The sequence below is a fragment of the Lissotriton vulgaris genome, chromosome 11 (genome assembly GCF_964263255.1).
Source record: "Lissotriton vulgaris chromosome 11, aLisVul1.2, whole genome shotgun sequence".
NCBI classification, from domain to species: Eukaryota; Metazoa; Chordata; class Amphibia; order Caudata; family Salamandridae; genus Lissotriton; species Lissotriton vulgaris.
In genome coordinates, this window is record NC_141699.1 from 1109077749 (window position 1) to 1109101628 (window position 23880).

The 23880-nt window shown below is 42.3% G+C and overlaps 1 protein-coding gene across 1 annotated transcript in view; it reads left to right on the top strand.

Annotated features, from left to right (window-relative positions):
* LOC147684254 (putative cation-transporting ATPase 13A4) overlaps positions 1-23880 on the top strand; it is a 356830-nt gene that overhangs the window by 231068 nt on the left and 101882 nt on the right. Inside the window, exons 19-20 of the mRNA XM_086944652.1 lie at positions 5814-5977; positions 11982-12104. Of these exons, the coding sequence (XP_086800778.1) occupies positions 5814-5977; positions 11982-12104 (287 nt within the window). The remainder of the gene's footprint in view (positions 1-5813; positions 5978-11981; positions 12105-23880) is intronic.

A 23880-nucleotide genomic window follows, 5' to 3' on the forward strand; every position in this document is an offset into this window, starting at 1 on the left:
CCCCTCACTCACCAACCTGGTTGGTGACATGCTTCATCATTGGGGTCCCACCCCATAGGCCGAGTGCCTATAGGGTGTGCTGCGACACCTGACTACAGTGGAGCGGGATATTGTTTCTTTTTTATATGTGCTTACAATTACTGTGAGAGGGTATATTAAAAAGGGCCAGTACTACTCCGTTCAAGACTTTATTCTTGAGCATCTGAACCCTTATAAAACCAAGGTGGCACCTATGCCTAGTTAGGAAGGCTTTGGTGTCTCGAGAAGTGTGATACTTTAAAATTATTAAAAATAGCAAAGTGTACTATGTGCAAAATTATAAAGTAAACTAGGTCTACATGTTTCAACCATTACAAAAATTCTCTGGTTTTCGTCAGGACCATGAAAGTTACACGGGGTGGTAAGCACACGCTAAGGTGCGCCCAGCCCACGTGCAATTTGAAGACCACAAACAAGGGTCTAAATGTAAAAAAGTGTATTAAATCCTGGATTCAGGAAAAAACCTGTAAGAGAGAGAAGGAGAAACGGGTTGGGATTACGTACTAGGGAAGACACAACAAGGGTGTACACAAAACATAGAAAGTGCTTCTTGTGGTCACTCCCATCAAGTGGTTAAACTTTTTTTTTATTATCATACAGGCAGTGCCAGTTCATGATGAACTTTTAGTGTTGATTAAAAGATCGCGCTTAAGTGGGTACCATCATGAGAGACTGAATCTGTGAGGTACGCGACTTATTGAATTTGGTGGTTGGAATACAGAGTGCTTGTTCACCGTGACAAAAGTGTATGGCTGTTGGTGAGTATAACAGACGCAAAGCGTATCAGTACAGGAAACCTGTGCGTCCGATTGACATATGACTAGCAGACAGGAGTATTGTATGCTAGTTTCATTACTGGGTGACATGAGAGAAAATGAAAAATACAAAGTGTCCATTAAAGCGATGCTTACACTCAGAGCGGTGAATGTCACTTCATGGGCTCCGGATTTACCAAGACGGCAATTGTACTTCACCTAATAGATTGGAAATAAGGGTAAGTACATGGGGATCAGATAAAGTGTTCGCGAAGTCAACCAAGTCGTGGAGCTCGGATGCACTGGAAACGTACCGCGCTGTGCCCATTAGGGGTGAATATGTACTTACTTTCAGTATGCGGTCATCTGGCGGTAAACCTACTTGGTTACTGCGCTCGAAGCCCCGGTGAATGATCGGTGCCTCGATGATGCCGGTAAAGTAACCTGTTCGGCACTTCCTGGTCTGGGCGTGGCAAGATGTGTCACCGCCTCAGTGGCCAGTCAGAGCGTGCTCAGAGGGCGTGCCTATTTTCGTTCCAATAGAAAGGAAGTATACATGTGACTCATGTTAGGCTGTTTACCATGGTAACCGTGCTTTCCTTTCACTTGCTATGGTAAGTCATATCCAGCATGACTAAAATGGAACTTGATGGCAGGGTCCTTACCTTCCAACATGCCCTGATATCCTCAAATTCGACTCAACGTGATCTGATTCTAGGGCCGCACTTGCATCAATAACTGGTTCTGCTGGAGGTGACTGTCCTGGCGGATGGAGGCAGGCCAACACTGAGGAAGCCTGAATTTCCAAGCTGAACTGATCCTCTCCTTCCCTCTTCTAAGATGTGTGTGGCATCCCCTTTGTGGTAACTTCTTGTAGGGAACTGGTTAGGATGTTCATACTCTCCTTATCTTGTGATTTTCATGCTTTACTGGTAGCAGCACTACACTCCTGGTAACTTAAACTGCTATTATGTTCTTTCACTTAGACTTGCCTAGAAGCTATTTCTCGCCCTTTGTTGGCTTTTGTTTTGCTCATGGGTTCTTGGCTTCTGCAAAGTAGCACTGAATTTGGGGGTTCTCAGTGTGGGTGGGCTGTGTTAAGGTGTTGTCATGTCAGTTGATTCACTGTCATCCGTGCTCTATGGCTATTAACGTATGATTCTTTGCCATCTGGATTTCACACACTAGTTTGTTTACTTTATGTTCCTATTTGATGTATGACTTGTAGTAGGCTTACTCTTAAATGATTCACTTGGAATTTGAGAGGTCCTAATGACCATCACAAAGCTAGCAGCATATTGACATACCTGGCCCACCACAAGATCAATGTGGTTTCCTGGAAGAGACACACCTGGCACCCAAGTGCCCATCTTCTTTTGGCCAAAAGTGATCCCTCACTGCTACTTCTCTTCATTTACTACTTATTCCAGAGGAGTGTGTATTTTCGTACGTCATCACATAACCTTTAAACGTAATCAGATCTATGGAGACTGCGTTTGCAGATTTGTTATTCTAGGGGCACCCTAGAAAAAGTCTACTTACTTAAATACATACACACCAAATATTGATGACCCTCAACTTTTTCTAGATGTATTCTCCAAACTGCACAACTCTCGCAGAGATGCCATGATATGGGGACTAACCTACATGTAGTGCTGGATGCACAATGGGACTTTTCTGGTACCCCTGCAAATACCACACTCAGGCAGTGAAAGTACTCATGATACCATTAATCTATATAGGTTGGCAGAACTGTGGCATTAGGCACATCGAGCAGTAAAGGACTTCACTTCCAATTCCACATTTCAAGTTATCCTCAAGACTTGATTATTGTCTGGCCACTCCAGCAATTGCCACTTCTGTATCAGTGGCCTAACAGTTACCCTACACTCTTTCAGATCACTTACCAGTGTGTTACAATTTGCCCTCCCTCGCTCCAGGTTTTGTCACCCATACTGGTGATATAAGGCCTCCTCTCCGTTGGAACCACTATTTAAAGGTGAACTTAGATCTGCAATTTTAGGTTATTTTCAGATTAATGTTGGTGCAGTACCCACATATGCTACAATATGGGAGGCCCATATGACCTAGATCTGAGGGCAGGCAATAGTGAAGCATGCAGGGGTGTGGAAAGACATTCGTAGGGAGTTTGTACATCTCAGGGCTAGCTTGGAGGCTCTTGAAGTTGTGACAGGACAGTACAGTCAAAGGGAGAGACCTGGCAGAACATTGGCTTGACTGTTTAGGAAAGAGAGAGAGAGAGCTGGACCCCATATTGATAGATTGGAGGGTGGGGATGCAACAGTTCTCACTAACATTGAAGATAGCCCATCTGAATTTGTACATTATTACTCCTGTCTTCATGCTCCTGGGGGTGCTGGGCCCCTGGAAGATATTACTAACTACCTAAACAAAGTAGCACGGGTGTGGCTTGAGGAATACCATCAACAGTTTCTGAGTCAACCAATCTCCTCTGAGAAGGTTATTGACGCCATTGATTTACTTGCTGGAGATAAAGCCCCGGGCACAGTGGGGTCCCTGCATTTTTTTTAATAAGCGTACCAACATATTTTTGCTCCCACTTTATTGAGGTATATGCAGAGGCACTTTGAAACAGGGAATTACTCCCTTGATGCAGAAAGTCATCGCCTTTCTCCTCACTACTCCTGGAGAAGAACCCACCATATGTGCCTCTTATAGACCCCTCTCATTAAGAAACAGTGATATCAAGATTCTTCCTAAAGTAATTGCCATCCAGATTTCCCTCCTGCTGGAGCATAGTTGCTCCTGTACAGTCGAAATTTGTCCCCCATAAATCCACAACATCAAATCTCTGCATTGGTATTGTGGTGATCAATCAAATCAACCCTGAGGTTAGAGCAACAGTAACAATGCTTCACACCGAAAAGGGGTTTGAATCCCTGGAACAGACATTTTTGTTCGAGACCCTGCAACGATTATGGTATACCCAACAATCATCTCGCCCTTATATGCACGTCCGATGGCAGGTATTTCTGACAATGGCCTCACATCAGACACATTCTCATTAGCGTGAGGTACGTAGCAGGAATGCCCCCTTCGCCTATATTATTTATATTCACCATGGATCCTTAGTTTAGGCAGATCCAAGAAAAGCACCTGCATGAAGGCCTTAGCTTTCATCATGGATACTTCTTGCTGTCCAGGTGTGCAGATGATAGTGAGATCATCAGATTTAGGACATGTTCTGGTATTTGTCTTAATTGGTCTAAGTCAAACCTTTTCCCAATAACTGAGAGTACAACACAGGTTAGCCTAGAACACCCTATCAGTTGGGGTACAGACTTCGTTAAATACCTGGCTATCTTTCCACTCAGACACAAAGAGAGAAAGGGTAGGAACTATTCCTGGTCCCTTAGAGATATACACAAACAACAAAGTAGGAGTTATTCCTGGGAAGGATTTCTGCTAAATGTGGAAAAAAAATGAAGTGTTTCCTTTTTAAGAACCCTCACCTCCAACCTAATTGGTGGCATGCTTCATCAGTTTCCCACCTCTCGGGTGTGCTGTGACGCCTGATTTACAACAGAGTGGGATTTTTTATGGTACAAGGTGAGTGACAGGTGAAATTGATTTTTAAGATTGCCTCTGTGATTCCTTAAAATGGTTTATTGGTGGGGTCATAGGACAAGATTAAAAACAAAGTTGGTGGATGTCTTCTATGGCTTTTTTGGTCGAAGACATTAGTGGTGTATCAGTGGCAAGGTCTACATGTTTCACCCTTTTCGTGCATTGTAGCAAGGCTTTCTTCAGGACTGGTGAAAAAGTAATGCATGCACAGGCTAGAGTGCACCGATATAGCGCTTGCTGAACCGCGATACTTACAGTTCTGATATCAACGAGTTGTTCTGGAAAACAAAATGACACATGATGTAAAGAGCCATTCATTCAGGCAACTCATTTATTCCACAGCAGTAATCACTATATTAGGTTCATCAGGTGTGATAAAAAAGATCCACAGGATCTGCAATCATGTATTCTACCTGTGTTACTTACCATTTGTTGCAGGCACACAAGAATCCCATTCTGCCTCAGGCGCATGCTCATACCCACACTTGTGACAATCAGTGTGTGGTCTATTTTACTGGAGAACCAGTACATATTGCAGTAATCCTCCTATCCAGAGAGAGAAACCATTTGAGGCAAAATCTCTACCTTGTCAACATTCATAGAGATAAAATTGATCTGAAAATAACCACTAGCGGTAGAGTGGATTCTTATTCGTGCAGTAATTATTTTAAAATTAATCAAACAATGACGGAGAACAAGAAACTGTTATGGATCGTCTTGCAAATGCTCTTGTAGACAGAGGAAGTTAGGATCACAAGCGCTCATATTATGGTAGATCGAGCACCCAAAGTCGCTTTGGTACAACTAGTAATACAGCATCAACAGTAACAACTGTAGACAGCCGGGTGAGGAATTGTGTCCCGCTACAAATGGAGAGGTTTATCTCTCTGCACCCACCTACATCTAGACTTCAGGATATTTGGGGATCCAATTGGTCTTATCTACTTTGCAATCCATCAGATGATCCTAAGGCCCCAGTTGTGGGTGAGACTGAATAACTACCCTTGTATCCAAATTGACACTTTTGGGTTTCCAGATATGTCTTGATATGATATATTACTTCTTTTATGATATTTGTATGCTCTCTTTTTCTTTCACCTTCTATTTTATTTCATAGCTGTGTAAACATTGTCCTATTGATGGATTTACATTTGCCTTCACCCATTGTAATTTCGTGTGCCTTCGACCCCCCTGCTACATAATTAGACTGTCCCCTTGTTAGACTGTTCTTGTTTGACGTCAAGAGTGCATAGTTGCTAGTCCTGTTTAGACATGACTGGACATGCTATGTTGAATTTGAAATTAAATCTGTGCGGCCACGTTCCTAAACATGTCATTTTAGTGTTTGCTGTTGATATTTAAGTATCAACATGTGGTATTTAATAGATTAAGGTTGTGTATGTTCCACAGGTGACAACCTTCAGACGGCGCTGACTATTGGAAAACATTCTGGAATGATTGCTGAGTCTAGCAGGGGTATCCTGGTCACCGCCTGTGGACCTGAAGGCTCCATCCCGCCATCCATCACCCTAAGAGTGGTGGACAATCAGAAGAGCAAGATGGACGGAGTAAACGTAAGTAATGCCTTCTGGGTATGCATCGCATTAGCATGAGCAAGGAACAGAAAATGTTTTAGATAGAGTTGTTCTCCAGCTTTTCTAGAGGTTGTCAGATGTGTAAGTTAAAAACATCCACCCTGAGTCTTTCTTATGGATTTCTAGCATACTCTTGACATGTCCACAGTATGGTGGGTAAAAATACACAGTTCGTAAAACAGTCATTTACATTTTAATACATATAAAGCATAATACCTTCTGGGTGTTAAAAGAAGGGAATACCCATGTGCATGTGACCTCCAAAGTGAACAGTGGAAAGATTGTTGGCTCGCAGGGCCTGGAACGCAATGTTATTAAGACATGTCACATTTCTCACTTTCCTATCCTCTCTTGAAAAGATTCTCATTCTGTCTGTGATGATGGCTACCCTAAAGCTGGATCAGTGCATCGCCAACATGTAGAACAGCAGAGCCCCCCTCCATTCCTCAAGTCACAGATTTGTGAACAAGTTTGTAAGCTGAAGACACTGGTATGGTATATAAAGAGTGCTTCCTATTGGTATCATGATTGCATGGGCATCACTCATGGCTCTACCATGTCCCAATTTCTGTTAAAGCGAGCTCACCATTACCACCCCTCACACTGCCCACTGTTCACTGCGTACTACCTATGTGAGTGCTTCACCAGACATGTTAATGTGCCTACCTGTGACATTAGGGTGGCAGAGAGCTGAATATCACACTTGGTGGGTCAATCAACCAGAACCTGTCTACCTAAAAGCTTGTATGTGAAAAATGTAATATCTGTAGAACACACAAATGTGAATTCCTAGATAGCAGAAAAAGGAAATATGAATGGCTTGGAAAAGAATGAAAGACCTGGCGAAAATCCCACACCACAGCAGTGATGTTAACGGGAAGCTGCTAAGATGGGTACTTGGTCAATTTCATGATTTTGCCACAGGGTAGTATATCACCCCCGGGGAACTTCAAATATATTGGTTTTAACATTGAGTAAAACTACAAGCAGAAAGATTTCACTGTGACTGTTCAGAGTTCTGCCTTATTGAACATTTCAATTCAGTGCATTTCGTCTGCACCAAAAATGGGTTTCAATCTCTGTGTTATATATCAGGAGTAGTGGTGCAGGAGCTCAGCTGAAGCTAGGAGGAACTGTTCAATGCAGCAGTGATGGATGTCTATGGAGCCTTTCAAGGCCTCACTCTGGGGTTGATGTAGGATGGGACTTTAGAGGGTGACCATGCAATCATTGCTGGTGAAGACCTACTTAATCCTCAGAACATTCATGAGGTACATGCCTTGGGTATCAACACAATCCCAAGTTTTCATGGTCTCGAAATCCAAAATGGTGAATACCTGTTCCCAATGGGAAGAACTCTCTGCTGCAAACCACCTCTAGCAATGACCCTTCCAGTTCAGCCCCGGTGAGCTTTAAAGGAATTCTCCTGCTACAAAACACCTCTTGTGGACTCCTGTCAGTAGGTCTCCTTTAGGGCTGCTGGGTCTCCATTTTTAATGGGAAAAGGTGCTTCTTTGAACAAAGTATTACATAATCAGATTTTAAAATTGGTACTGGTCTTTATAGCACAGGTTTCCAAAACATTGAGAAATTACCTTTGTTCATAAATTAAAAGTTGGAAATTTAATATCACCTAAAATTTTCTGTAGCAGGAGCCGAGGCTACATAGAAAATATGCAGCTAAATCATGTTAAATATCAGAAGCAGTGAGGAAGATACATCCCCATCCCTCCTTGAAATACCTGGCCTGTGATATGGGTGGTAGGGGTCAGGGATATAGATGCAAGTCAAGTCAGGTCAAGTCAAGAGATTTATATAGCGCGCTACATACCCATAGGGTCTCAAGGCGCTAGAGGAAGGGTGGGGAATTATTTGTCGAATATCCAAGTTTTAAGTTGTTTTCTGAATGCTAGGTGGTTCTGAGTAAGGCGAAGGTGAGTGGGAAGTGAGTTCCAGGTTTTAGCCGCCAGGTAGGAGAAGGATCTACCTCCCATGGTGGTTTTGTTGATGCGAGGTACAGTGGCAAGGGTTTGGTTGGAGGATCGTAGCTGACGGGAGGGGGTGTAGAAGGACAGTCGTGTGTTGAGGCATTCGGGTCCAAGTTCGTAAAGTGCTTTGTGTGCGTGGGTTAGGAGGCGGAATGTAATCCTCTTATTTACGGGGAGCCAGTGGAGGTTTTTCAGGTGACCAGAGATGTGTTCTTTACGCGGGATGTCTAGTATGAGCCTGGCTGAAGCGTTCTGGATGCGTTGGAGTTTTTTCTGGAGTTTTGCGGTGGTACCGGCGTATAGTGTGTTTCCGTAATCCAGTCGGCTCGTAACCAGTGCGTGGGTGACCGTTTTTCTAGTTTCGGTGGGGATCCAGCGAAATGTTTTTTTGAGCATGCGAAGAATGTTGAAGCAAGATGATGAAACGGCGTTGACTTGTCTGGTCATCGAGAGTGAGGAGTCCAAGATGACGCCCAGGTTCCGTGCGTGGTCCGTCGGGATGGGTGCTTTTCCAAGGGCTTCTGGCCACCAAGAGTCATCCCAGGCGGAGGGGGAGGTGCCTAGGATGAGGACTTCTGTTTTGTCTGAGTTCAGTTTCAGACGGCTGTGCTTCATCCACTCGGCTACTTCTTTCATTCCTTCGTGTAAGTTGGTTTTGGCGGTGTTAGGGTCTTTGGTGAGTGATAGGATCAGTTGAGTGTCATCCGCGTAGGAGATGATGTTGAGATTGTGTTGGCGAGCGATGGCCGCAAGGGGGCTCATGTATACGTTGAAGAGGGTGGGGCTGAGTGACGATCCTTGTGGCACGCCGCAGATGACTTCAGAGGCCTCTGACTTGAATGGTGGGAGGCGGACTCTCTGGGTTCTTCCGGTGAGGAACGAGGTGATCCATTCCAGTGCTTTTCCTTGGATTCCTACGTTACTGAGGCGCTGTAGAAGGGTGCTATGGCAGACTGTGTCGAAGGCAGCGGAGAGGTCGAGGAGGATGAGGGCGACTGTGTCTCCATTGTCTAGTAGAGTTCGGATGTCGTCTGTTGCTGCGATGAGGGCGGTCTCAGTGCTGTGTTTGGCTCGGAAGCCGGACTGTGGGGGGTCGAGGGATTTGTTGGTTTCGAGGAAGGAGGCGAGTTGGTTGTTGACAGCTTTCTCAATGACTTTGGCCGGGAATGGAAGAAGCGAGATGGGGCGGTAGTTTTTGAGTTCGGTGGGGTCAGCTGTGGGTTTTTTCAGAAGGGCGCTGAGTTCTGCGTGTTTCCAGCTTTCCAGGAAGGTGGCGGAGTAGAGGGAGCAGTTGATGACGTCTCGGAGGTGTGGAGCTATGATGGAGTCTGCTTTGTTGAAGATGTGGTGAGGGCATGGGTCAGTTGGGGATCCTGAGTGGATGGAGTTCATCAGGCGGATGGTGTCCTCAGTGGAGATGGGGTTCCAGTCATTGAGGATGTTCAAGGGGGGTGAGGGTGCGGCAGAAGGTTGGGTGGGTTGGTCTCAGGGTTGGTAGTAGAAGCTGTTGTGGATGTCTGCAATTTTGTCGTGGAAGAAGGAAGCTAGGGAGTCGCAGAGGGCTTGAGAGGGAGTGATGTCGTTGGAGTTGGCTGAAGGGTTGGTAAATTCTTTGACGATGTTGAATAATTCCTTGCTGTTGTGGGCGTTGTTATCTAGACGGTCTTTGAATGCGGCTTTCTTGGCAGAGCGGATTAGTTGGTGGTGTAAGCGGGTGGCGTTTTTGAAGGCGTCCCTGGTGCTGGTGTTTGGGTCTTTTTTCCAGGCCTTCTCGAGGGAGCGACAGTGTTTCTTCGATTTCTTAAGATCATCGTTGAACCAGGAGGCGTTTTTGTTGCCTGGTTTGCTTTGACGTTTTTTCAACGGTGCTAGGATGTCGGCGCTGTTGGATATCCATTGGGTGAGGTTAATGGCTGCTTGGTCGGGGTTTGAGGAGTGGACAGGAGGGTTTTGAAGAAGCGATGAGGAGATCTGGTCGATGGTGATTTTGTTCCAGTTTCTTCGCATGGTGGGTTGAGGATGGTTGTGGATTGTGGTCTTATTGTATGTGAAGTGAACACAGCTGTGGTCCGTCCAGTGAAGAGCTGTGGTGTGACTGAAGGAGACATGTTTGCTGGAAGTGAAGATAGGGTTGAGTGTGTGACCAGCAATGTGGGTGGGGGTAGTGACCAGTTGTTTGAGTCCGAGGTTGGCAAGATTGTCCAGAAGGGTGGTGGTGCTGTTGTCATTGTTCTTTTCAAGGTGAAAGTTGAGGTCTCCCAATAGAATGTAGTCCTCGGAGGGGAGGGCGTGTGGGGTGATAAAGTCAGTGATGTCGTCATTGAATTGTGCACGGGGTCCTGGAGGCCGGTAGAGGAGGGTGCCTCTGAGTGTGGTCTTGGGGTCGGTGTGGATCTGGAAGTGGAGGTGTTCGGCGCTGGCAAGGTTGACGTCTGAGCTGGTTGAGATGGGGATGGAGTTCTTATGGACGATAGCGATGCCTCCTCCTGTTTGCTCGATGCGGTCCTTACGGATGATCTTGTATCCTTCCGGGATGGCAATGGTGATGTCTGGGGCTGAAAAGGCACTCATCCATGTTTCTGTTAGGAAGGCGACGTCCGGTGAGATGGTGTCGAGTAGATTCCAGAGGTCGATGGCGTGTCTGTGGACCGAGCGGGTGTTGAGCAGGATGCATTTTAGGTGGTTAGTGTCAGGTCTCTGATTGGTGTTGGTGGATGAGGAGCTGGTTTTGGTGCCGTCGAACTTGCAGGAGTTGCAAGAGAAGGGTCCATGGGTGAGTCCAGGAGCGGCTTGGACGCAGTCGGGGGAGCGGCCGGGGTTAAGGGCTAGGAGGGTGGAGGCGTCGTAAGTAATGCGGGAGGGCTGGGCATTGCGAGGGCCAAGGGGTCTGGCGCTGGGCGCGGTCCAGGCGCGGACGGGCGTAAACGGGCTTACCTTTGGCGCACCTTCGGCGGGGCCGTAGCGCGTGGACGCTGCGCGTTGGGACATGTGGCATATATGGAGAGTGGAGGGGGCGGAGCGTGGGAGGGGCAGCAGGGAGGCGGTAGTGTGGCTGAGGGGCGGGCCAGGGGATATCAACAACAACAAAATGGAGGGTCAGAGGGAAAGGCAGACAGGGGCAGCAAATACAGAAATACGACGAGTGAGCAGCACAATCTGAACAAAAGCGCTGTTAAATTAAACACTATAACAAACTATCGAGTAAGCAGTATTCTAAAAATCCAATGCACAGACAAGCAAATAATGATCCCAACAGCCTGAGTGAGGTCGCGCTGAATGAGGCAGATATTAACACTGGCGCTATGCGTGTGAGGCGCTATAATGCAAAGGAAGCAGCACTTCAGTGTACAGCGTGCTATAACGATACCAGGGAGCGTTTCTGCTGATGCACAGGAGGAGCGTGGTGGAGCGACCGTTCTGAAACAAGGTGTCATACTAAAGTCATACAAGGTGTCATACTAAAGTGACACCAAAGGCAAGTTGGAAATAAAAATTCCCAACATTTTAAAAATAAAAAATATGATTGGGCCTGGGCAGCAAGCTGACCACCAATGACTGCAGAGGTCAACACGCCATTTATCCTGAGTAAAATAGGGGGGCTGTGGAAAATATGCATTTCCACAGAAATATGAATATAAATAGAAGATCCAGACATGAGGCACTGCCGAGAATATACTTATGTCATGTAATGGACTAATTTGTTTACATATCCAAACTTATAAGCCAGAGGGTACCGTCATGAGGCACGCACACTTTGAACAATGTTGTGAAGACAAAATGTTCTTTGGATGAGGATAGAGTTGATTTATTTCCAGAACACTGGTTGTCTTGTAGCAGTGATAAAAGGATATGTTAAAGAGCACCTAGTCCTGCCATCAGTCAGCAGTGTCCTGTGGGAGGAGGGATATCATTTCATGCCATTAATTTAATTTGATGTTAATTCTAAAAGTGAGCCATTAATAATGACACATTTGTAATATTGTTTTTGATTACAGGAGATGTTCATTAGCATCAAAGACAAATTCAGCCACGCGATGCTGTTGGGAAACTACTACTTTGCCATGGATGGAAAAACATATCAAGTTATACTGCAGCACTTCTACAGTCTGCTCCCAAAAGTATGTTTTAGATTTTCAAACAATCTAAATGTATTTATTTCCAAGACATAATCCTTTAGAAGTAGTAAACAATAATTTTTATAAGAAGGTATGAAAACATATTTTTCAATGTCAAATCTCCATGTATATGTACATTATAATAGGCTGCAGAGTGCAACCCTAGTTCACTTTAACATAATAGATTGTATACCTCTTCCTTGAAAACACCTAACACAAGTTAAATTCAAAAATCACTTTTACAAACTCCTATATTTATTTTGTTGATAAATTATTTTATTGATACAAACTCAAATATTCAACAATAAAAGATTCTTTCTGAGTTAATGAATTATACACACTCAAATCTAAATATTTAATTTTTAATAGAGTGACTAATGCTTCTGATCATTTTGTAGCTTGATATTTCCTAAAAGTAGGACAAGTGACTTTCTTCCTCACTTCGCAAAACAACAGACAGTCTAATAGGAGACAATAATGTGTATAATTCTAAAATCACATAGATGACACTAATTATGGGAAACCATTTTTCTCTGAGATCTCTTATTCTCCAAATTGGGTCAATCACAATCCTTATAAATTTATAAGGAATGTAAGACACATAGGGAAAATGCCTTCAACTGGAATCCCTTGAAAGGAATGCTTGAGATATTTCTTGGAGGACAAATAACTTTTATCTTAAGTTTAACTGCGTCTTTCGGCTGCATCTGTATTTCAACTTCTCATGGTGAATCTTCTTAACGATGTGAAGAATACTGTCATTTTCCAAGATGACGTTTTGATCCATGCACATGATAGGCCTACCCACAATGATGGCATAATGAACAAAGTTATGTCTATATTCTTGAGCCAAGGTGTAGTTTTAAAACATGAGAAAGGTGAGTTTATTTAAAAAATCTGTAGAATACTTGGGACATGCAATTTCCAGCACCCTTATCCAACTTGGACCAAGATCAGTGAATGTTATATCACAAGCACCTCTTCCCAATGTCACAGTTGGTGTGAAATCTTTCCTTGGATTGAGCAAATTTTATTTATTAATTTTAGACCAAAACACTATCTTACATCATCTTTAAAAACAGGAAAAGGAGCAGCATTTATGACCTTAAGCAGATCTGGTTTAGGTTGTATCTCCTCCACACATGAAACGTGCCCCTAATAAGTAATGGATAAAACCGCAAACCTTTTCTAAAGTGCAATCATGGCCACTTTTGTCTTTCCCGAAGATTAAAATATCATGCTTGAAATAGACAACATTTTTACAGTCCCCAAAAAGGTTATGCATGATGTGCTGGAATACAGCAGCAGCTGAAGCAAGCTCAAATGTCATCCTCTTATATTGATAGCAGCTTAAAGGTGTGATAACAGCAGTATAGCGTTTGCAACTTTCATGTAAAGCAATCTGTTAGTAGGCGACAGACAATTCAATGTTAGAAAAAAACTTTGCTTTGCCCACTATATCTAAAAGTCCTGGGATTCGCGGTAATGGAAATTCGTCAATTAAAATATTGTTATTAAGTTGGTGAAAATCAATGCACAGTCTAATATTGCAATTAGGCCATCTAGCAGCTACATTGGGGGGAACCCATTCAGATGATTCGATTTTTTCATTAAAATCCCCCTCCACCAACTTTTTAACTTTTTTTTCCACTTCCTCACTCACCATCATAGGAACGTTCCTAGCTTTATAAATTCTTGGACATGCATTCTCTTTCAATATGATCTCATGTTTAAAGTTGATTCATTCACCAATTTCCGCTTTAAAAACATTAGGAATTTTTTTTAACATTACATCTATGGTACCATTGTGATTCCCAATCACCATAACGGGATCAGGACTATTATGATTAAGTATAATATCAAGCTTCTCTTGCTCAAACCATCCAAAACAGAGGGACCTTTGTTGACACATAAAGTGTTCAACACATTCACGTTTATTAAATCTAAAAGCCAGAGATCAGAATCTAATCATTTCTATCCTTTCACCTGAATACCCGTCAGGGTGGAAATTCGGCTCCTCTAGGTTGGTTATCATGTCACACACAGGTTTTTTTTTTATTCAGAACATGGTCGATATTATGTATTACCTTATTTATTACCAGAGTGGTGTCCTTAATGTTCTACACAAACAAACTGCTATCCATTGCATCATGCCCCAAATATTGTAAATGTAAGGTGTTTTGTAGCGCGCTCAATTACTACCGGAGTATCCTGGCGCGAATGACCGCTGGGGAACCCGTCCTGGCTTTCCCTGTGAGATGGTCCCATGCAGGGTATCTCCAAGGTGAAGCCAGGCATCCCCGGCGTCTGTGGGGGGCCGTTGTAGCGATGAGGCAAGCTTAATGCCCAGAGTTACCGAGTGTGATCACTGCCCAAAGTGGGCACCGAGGCGAGAATTATCAGTCCGCTGACCCTGGTCCTCGACCCTGCCGCGTCGGGAATCGAACCCTGGTCCCAGGCCGTTCTCAGCCTACGGGTCTGCCGCCTCTAACCAGTGAGCCACACCTCGCCACAAATATTCATCTTTACTACTATCACCATCCTCTACACTTGATCCTGTTATTCTTGTCAGGTTTACACACCTTGGAGAAATGCCCTAAAACGCCACAATTAGAACACTTTTGCTTCATCGCTGGGCACGATCTGCTGTTTGCAAAATGTGAATTACTGTTCAATCTATAACACCTTGAATTGTCTCTATGGAATTCAACATATCTCTACTTCACATTTACTGACTTTTCTTTAATACTCTCACTCTTTGAATTATTTCTGCTGCCTACTTTTGCAACAATCTCACCACCTTTCACTTTAGTATCAGCTTTCATTTCCCTAGCACTTCTGCTTGACATCTCAGCTTTTCTTACTATTGCTCAGCTGCATTCAAGATTTGCATCACCATTCACCCACAACCTTTCTTGGATCGCAGTATCCCTCACATGCATGACCACCTAATCCCTGATAAAATCCTCCTGTAATCCAACAAATCTACAATCTAAAAATGAAGAACTAAGTGGAGATACATAATTATCCACCGATTCATCAAATGTCTTGTTTACTCTGAAAAAAATTGTACCGTGAAATTCCAATGCAAACCTTTGCTGAAAAAATATTAAGCAAAATCCGAAATGGCTGCTTCAAAAATATTTCTATCCCCATCTCCACCCTCTTTAGAGAGTTGATTAAAAGCTTTAAGTCCTTCAGAACCTATAGAATGTCTTTTGTGCAGTTCACATTTTCCCTTGTGCATCTAAAGCCTCAATCTACTTTGAAAGATAGGCTTTCCATTCCAGCCACTTTCTGCAAGGTGAACTGTCAATCTGTCCAAAAGCATTGCAGCGGAGCAAAAGAATACCTTTGTGCACACATTTCAGGTATGTTTTGAAAATACACCCAAAATACATGGAAAATAGAAAAAGGACTAGTTCAATGATTAGAATAAAATAAATAAAAAAGCAGTGTCCACTCTTCACCATTGAGACAATTATTCTGAGCATATAATATAATTTGACAAGGGAATTGTTCACTGATTGAGAAATTGCAGTGTCCAATCTTCACCCTTGCGCCTGCTAGAGAATGAAATTGTGAATAAAAATGATGGAAACAAAAACACTTAAAGAAATGCCAGACTTCTTGAAGAAAACATCACTCACAGCATGATTGAAAGTGAGTAAAAGTAAATGGATTGTATAAAGAGATATGCACCCAATATCAGACACACGGAGAAGCTTATTGGAACACATAAGTCTCACCAAAATAATCCTGGTTACAACCGGAAAGAGGAAACGTTAACGTGGACCTCTAAATGCTCTTGAAGCTTTAACATAAATCCCCAAAACTTCAAAGAGGAATGCACAGGGAGCGGAAGTAGAGATACTGCTGGCCAACTGGAACAAAAATGGATGAACGTACAACTACGTCACCTCATATGTTAAACCTTGAATGAATGTGCTTCTAACACCTGGACCGCAGATGTCCAGCATCATCCTACTGTTACGTCACCCCATAAAAATGTAGACATATGGGTTCATAATTTCCAGATTGCCTATGTGAGTAGAACAAATGTGAGAAGATTCCACAACTAGCAGGTGAGTTTATTTGAAAGATGCATTCAGGGTATTCCAAGATCCAAAGATTACAAAATCCCAAGTAAACACAGCAGGAGGATCCTCTCCTTCTTGGAGCATTGCCATATGGTATGACAATACATCAGGTTTCAAAGCCAGTCCAAAAAATAACTCTAAACGGTTTAAAGAGAATACAATCAAAAAGTGAAGAAAACAAAATGATCTTCCTCACATGTAGAGTTCCGAGCAGTGGTGCCCGTTCCTTGCTCATCACCAATTGGTAAGTAAAAACAACTAGTATTACCTAACATGTACTGTATTCAACAGAAAAGAGTCACCACCGGTTACACTCTTTTGGCACAAGCCACTAAAAGCATGTCAGAAAGTGACATTGGGGGCACCTTGTATGGTCCCTCCTTACCCTGCAGCCTCCACTTGTGGGCAGAGAAGGCACCTGTGGGGATTTGCACAAACTCCCATTTCTCTATGGGAGCTTGCTCTACGACTGGTTTACGGCTGCAGCACAAGCTCCCAGAGGGAAATGGGAGTATGCAACTGCACCATGTGCAGTCGCATCTTAAATATGCGCTCAGAGTCACTGCCATGACCAAGCCACAGCACATTCCTGCATGTTGTGGCATGTGCACCCGTGCATCCACCCCCAGTCCCAGGAGTGGCACGGGACCTCTTAGGGCCCTTTTTGTTGGCTCACCACCAGCCTACCCATGGCAGACTCACCACCATGGAAAGCTGGCGGTGAGGCAATTCGTAATATTCTCAGCAGTGCTGCAGCAGCACTGTCAGCTTATTACTCAGCCTGACCGCTGTGCCACCCCCACAGGATCCAGGATCCCCAGCGGCCACAGAGGTCCAGTGGTGATCCAACCGCCAAAAGGGAATACGGAGGGCGGACCGTCAGTCTGTTGGTTCGTGGACCGCCACCACGGATTCAGCTGTCCAATGGACCACCGAACTCGTAATTACGTCCTAAGTGTATTTAAAGGTCATTAAAGAACTGAATTATCATACTCACTGAAGTTCAGATTTTTGTCCAATATATTTTTGATGCATTTACTTTTGTTGATGATTTCCGATCTTTTTTCAATATAGATTTTTAGAGGGAAAGTTCATCTATTCTCCCAGCCTAAGACGTTAGTTTTGTTCCCAATTTTTCTCAAGTGGATCTTTACCTGGGGTACGTGCTATGTTTATATTGGTAAATGTTTTATGTCAAGGTTTAATGTTTGTAAAAGGAACATGAGGATCAGAATGAAAACTCATTTTTTAAGAAGAGTGTACAGTTTTCTGGAAAATGTGTACTCATTTGCGTTATTTTGTACTGGGAAATTAGTTGCTATTTTGTCATTGTGCAAATGTCTACTGCCTATTATATACTACACCTGCACAATAGATCACCCATTGTTGTATTTCTCTGTGTCAATTCTTTTAATTTGCTTCAGTGGATTAATAACTCTGTTTTTTTTTATTTTTTATTATTCATCACAAAAATGGTCGCAAATTGTTGTGATATGTATGTTTCAGTTTCCCAAAAAGTATAAGCACACATACACATATTGGAAACAGTGTTTGATAATAGCTGTTTACTAAAATAGTGTTTATACTTCTTTTTCTGTATTCCTTTTTAATGTAAATCACTTTTTAAATGTATTTCCTGTTTTCGCAATCATGCCGTAATTGCAATGATGTCGGTATTCACGAAGATCTTGTGACTATGTAAGAAAGAGAGTTTGTTGGAGAAGAAAGTTTTCATTAATCTTTAAATGAAGTTCTCATCCATTCCTATCGTCTTGAAGGCTCCAATTGCTATTTGCTTCATTCTTGGAGGTCAGCTGTACTTTGAGTGTAGAATTATGGCATCTGTATTTTTGGGGCATTTTTTCTAACATAAAATGTTGTCAGGAAAAGGTGAGGATGAAGCTTTTCAAGATGCTGAGGAGCAGGAGTTACCAGCAGCACCAGAAGACTACCCTGGTGAGGAACCACCAGCTAAGAAGCAGAGCATAGCGTGGGATATTTTCAATATTCCATCTGGTAAATCAAAAATAGCGGCAACATTTGTCAAGTGCACCTTGTGAAATAAGACCCTATCAAGTGGCACAGCAAAAAAATATTCATGTGGTACAATAAGTACATTGTACCACTTGAAAAAATATCATAAAAAACAACTTAAAAGTGGCAGAAGGAGAGAGCAGGAGAGGGGGCCAGCAAATTCCAGGGCTGCACCAACTGCTCCTGGAGAGAGAGTTGCAACAGAAGTGGAGAGGAGACGCCCACAAATATCACCTGAGTTAAGACACTTTGAAACTTATTGCCTTGACTGCAACAACACCATGACAGCGGGTTAGCAGTCTGTTGATGTGATTTTGGAGACAGCGAAGCAACATTCCTGTTAATTTATTTTTCAATTTACTCCAGTTTTTCCACTGTCAGTTCCAGAAAAAAAGAAGAAAATAAAGTTTCTTGTCAGAACTGCCTTCCATGGTTAATAAAAATATATATTGTATGACTGTGTATATATATATAAAGAGGAGTGGTTGCATAAGTGTATGACTGTGTTTGTTATTGCCTGCATGGGTGAGTGAGTGCCTGTGTGAGAATATGTATGGATGAGTTAGTGCTTGCTTGAGAGCCTGAGTGGCCGTACAGCAGAGTGAGAGGATCTGTGATTGGTTGTATGGGCGAGTAACTGGTTGTGTGAGTGGCTGTACGGGCAAGTGAGCGCCTGTGTGAGTGGATGCGGGGGGAGTGAGTGCCTGTGTGAGTGGCTGTATAGGTAAGGTAATGCTTTTGAGTGGCTGTGTGACTGGCCGTATAGGAGAGTGAGTGGTTCTGTGAGTGGGTAAATGGGTGAGTGAATGGTTGTATGAGTGTCTCTCTGGGTGAGTGAGTAACTGTGTAAGTAGCTGTATGGCGGAGTTACTGGCTGTGTCACTGGCCATATTGGAGAATCAGTGGCTGTGGGAGTGGTTGTATGGGTAAGTTAGTACCTGCGTTAGTGGCTGTAGGGGTAAGTGAATGGGTGTGTGAGTGGCTGAATAGGTGAATGAGAGGGTGTGTGAATAGCATAGGGGAGGGTGAGTGAGTGCTAGTGAGTGTGACTGTGTGAGTAGGAGTATGGGTGGGTTAGTGGGTGTGTGGGTGGTTGTATGGGTGACTGAGTGGGATGTGAGTGTCTGTATGGGTGGGAGAGTGGGTGTTTGAGTAGGTGTTTGGTTAAGTTAGTTGGTGTGTGAGTGGCTATATTGGAGAGTGAGTACCTGTGTGAATGGCTGTATGGGCGAGGTAGTTATTGTGTTTGTGGCTACATTGGTGATTGACTGCATGTGCAAGTGGCTGTATGGTTGAGAAAGTATCCACCTGAGTAGCTGTATTGGTTAATGAATCTATACCTGGGGTGAGAGAGTGGGCATGTGACTGAGAGTATGGGTGAGTGAGTGGTTCCATTAGTGGCTGTACAGGTGTGCAAGTGGGTGTGTGATTGGCTGTATGGGTGAGTGTGTTGGTGTATTATTGACTGTATGGGTGGGTGGTTGCATGTGTGAATGGCTGTATGGGTGAGTTAGTGCCTGTGTCAGTGGCCATATGGGATAAATAAAAAATACGGTGTTGTAAAGTGTGAACTACTCACCCCTTAGGGGGCTGGGGGCTATGAGGGAGATTAAGTGAGCTATTGCCCAGAGTCTCATGGTGCTGAGCTGTGCTGCCACCGGTGATGCAGATTGAACCGTGATCCCTGCGCCACACCTCAGTGAATGTTACTGTGAGTGGCTGTATGGGTAAGTGACTATTAGTGTGATTAGCTATATACGTGAGTGAGAAGGTATGTGAGTAGATGTATGGGTGAGCAAGTGGCAGTCTAAATGTCTGTATGGATGTGTTACAGGCTGCGTGAGTACTTGTATGAGTACGTGGGTGTCTGACTGGTGGTATGGATGACTGAGAAGCTGTATGAGTGAGTTAGTAGTTGTATAAGTGGCTGTATTGGTGTGTGAGTGGGTTTGTAAGTAGCTGTGTTGGTGACTAAAAGGAAGGGTGTATCAATAACTGTATGGGTGAGTGAGTGTTTCTGTAAGTGATTGTATCACTGAGTGAATAGCTTAGCTCTGTGAGTGGTCATATGGGAGAGAGAGTGGTTGTAGGAGTGGCTGTATAGGAGAGTGAGTGGGTGGGTAACTGTATAGGTGAGTGACTGGTTGTTGAGTGGTTGTATGGGTTAGTGAGTGGGTGTATGAGTAATTGCATGAGGGAATGAAAAGGTATGTGAGTGCCTGTAAATGTGCTGGACTAAACTGAAAATTGGAATTTCAAAATAGGCGAAAGAAACTAATGGAAATCTGTGGCTAGAACACCTTTTCTTTAAAAACACTCTCGATGGATATCTATAAACAGCATGTCTCTGGTAGGAAAGGTGTTTTAAGACATCTAATGGCATACAGCTGCAGCCACTTTTAAAAAATAAAAAATAAGATATGTTAGTATTTAACCTTTAAAATGACATAATTATGGCTATACATATTACATATACTGTAACACCGTATTACAATATAGTAAAAATATTATTTTCCTTTTTCACTGTTCTCAGCTTTCATACCTCTTCACCATAAGCAGTGGTCTGTATGAAGCAGCATCCTCAACAAGTGGGGAAAAAACAATCCATGGATTGTAAAAAAACATAGCTGCACAGTACATCACTATAATTAGGTGACACTATTGATTACACTCACTACAATTTCTTAAATAATTGGTCTTGCTGGAGTTGCTAAAGTAATGTAAACTTATCTGGGTAAAACATATTTCTAGAATAATTATATCTGGTACAATATTGCAAATAAATATAAAGTGCTTTTCAGTTTTGGACATCCTTTTGAAAATATCAACCTAGGTAGGCCAGACAATGTTTAAATGTTACTCACTCCAAATAAATCATCAATATTTACACATTCTTCTCTAATACTCCAAACATAACTATAACAATTTCTTGTTCTCTTTTTAGAGTAAACATTACTGATCCACTACATATATCCCAGAGTTCTTGAATACCTGAAGGAACATGTATCACAGTTCTGTCAGTCATTACATTTTGGAGCAAGTGATACAGTACATCACACAAGGGGCCATTTTATCAAAAAAAGGTGATAAGGGGCTTGATAATATGCCCTAGAGAATTCCAATAGTAGCCCAGGTTTGTGGTCCTTCACAGTGCAGCACACAATCTCTCATCAGTTTTTTTTTCAATTTGGTTGATGTGGTAAATGAAACAGTACATTGAGAACAGCATTTGCATTCCAGTTGATACCTGAACTGTGTCATTGAGTACTTTCTTTTCTTCACCATCTGTACCCTCTTTTGTAATTTTTGTTTTTTACAGAATATTTGTTTCTCAAGAAAAAGGTATTGGCCTAATGATGCCGATCGTACTCTCTTATGCAACTTGCATTGGCACTGACAATCTTTTCATCAAAGTCAATCAAAAACAAACCGGACAATGTTATAACTTTTGACAATCCTACATATGACATTTCTTCTTTAAATACAGTACTTTCAATATTTACAAAAACTGTATCTATCCAATTAAACCTTGCGATTCATTGACAGCTACAGCATATGCTAGACAGAGCGGGAATTGCTGGTACCGCATATATAAAGTCTTTCACTAGCAAAAAATTTACCACACAATGGCCAATCTGCTTCACTGCATCAATCTGGTCAAATATTATTCCAAATATTCAACCTCATCTCTATTTTGGAAATTAATCAAATTAATTACTTTACGCAGTGCACCATTTACTCACCTGTCCTCTACATTTAAATGCTGCCAAAAAATTACTCTACCGTTTTTGCTGACGTGTAAAAGCTTTTCCAATCCTGCAGTTTTCGAGACAGACTAAGTATCCTTTTTTACTTTATCTGTGAGTAGTAAAGTGACTCCCGGATTTTCCATCTTATCCATAGATGTACTTCCAAAATATCTTCTTTCTCCAGTTGTAGTATTTGTTATTTAAACTTGGAGCACTCTTCATGTGTTGGCATTAAACAAAGTACAGACTTCTGTTCCTCAATAAAATGTTGCATTACTTCATCTGCTGTAATATTAGATGGAAATAGTATCTTTATAAGTCGACTTTCCAATATATGTTTCCCCTCTTTTGTTAGAGCTCCTATTCTAATGCCCTTCAGTATTTTACCATTATCTTTATCAGACGCTTGAGGCATATTTTCACTAGTTCCTTGTATTCAAAAAATAAGCAAATCTTTACATTGCCAATGCTCTCCAGAGAATTTCTTGTGTCATCATGCACAAGTATTTTTGAAAACAGATTATCCTTTTATGGGGATCAGTTGTAGTAGGCCACCAAATAGAATCAAATGTTTTCCTCCAAAGAGAGCATCGTAGTTTGTTCTCAAAATCTGCTGCATTTTTAAGTGTATGAAGGCAATCATTAAGTTGGATACCATGCTGCCCTCATCAATTATTAAAGGTTTCAGTTTCTTCAGTACTCTTGAGACCTCATGGCAAGCTTCGCCAGATAGTTTCAGGTATTCTAGTTATTCTAGTTTATTGTAATGTTCAACAGGTAGCATTAGTAGGTGATGTAAAGTAATCCCTTAAATGTTATGTGCAGCTAATTCTGTTGGAGCTGTTACTACACATGACAAATTTGATTCTGTAGCTAACCAATGAGAACTTTATTTAGAAGCTTTTTCTAGTGCCAGCTTGACCACTGCTGTATAGTAATATTGGTTTGTATGAAGAACAATTACGCTGTTTCCTCTTGTGGAGAAATCAAAGCTCTATTTTATCTTTATCTTTGTTGTAAATTTAGTTTAGTTCATTGTTCATTTGCTCTACTCACTGTTCAAATCCAGTTTCCTCCCTTGCTTTCTGCACTGCAGTCTCTACATCATTCATAGCTATAGCTGCTTCATTTTTGCATAATTGGTTCTCCAAGAGGATCTTGACTCGCCAGTGCAGAACTTTGGCTGTTTTGTGAACTCTCCTTTGCTATCTCAGCACGGATGGTTTTGTCCTGTTCAATCTCATCTTTCAATATTTTCAGATATGTTGGAAAGACTGAGCACTCAAGGCTGTTATTAACAGCGTTGAAAGGGTTTTGAAAGAGTCATATTGTCCAAGTAATTCTGATTCATCACACCATGGCTTGAACAACTGTAAAAGTGACAAGCAAAAATAAAATCACTTAAGTTTGGCAACTAAGCTTTTGGTGGTTAATTAGATATTTTTTATTGTGTTTCTCTAAACAACCATCACATCCAAGTACTCCACATCTTCCTTCTTCTATGTTTTCAGTTACATTGCTTTTATATGCTGAGTGCTGAAGTACTTCATATTTATACATGTTTTGAAGAGGATGACTCCTTTGTGGATAGAATATATCTGGAATGTTAGCTTTCAAATTATCTGTGCTTTCTAAATTGAAAGCCGTGAGATACTGTACTTCTGAAAAAAAAATCAATACAGTATTTCGACTCCTTGCAAAACCTAGACTTACCCAAAAAATTCTTTTTGACTTGAAGAACAAACTAGCCGAGCTCAACCTGTCTGAGCATTCATAAGAACCTATTTCTCTGTAGGAAAGCCTTTTCAAGCTGAAGCTGTGCAATTCCTTAGTAAGATGCTTTTCTACAGAAATCTCTTCCCACATCTCTGTCTTTTCTGATTTTGTTATAGACAA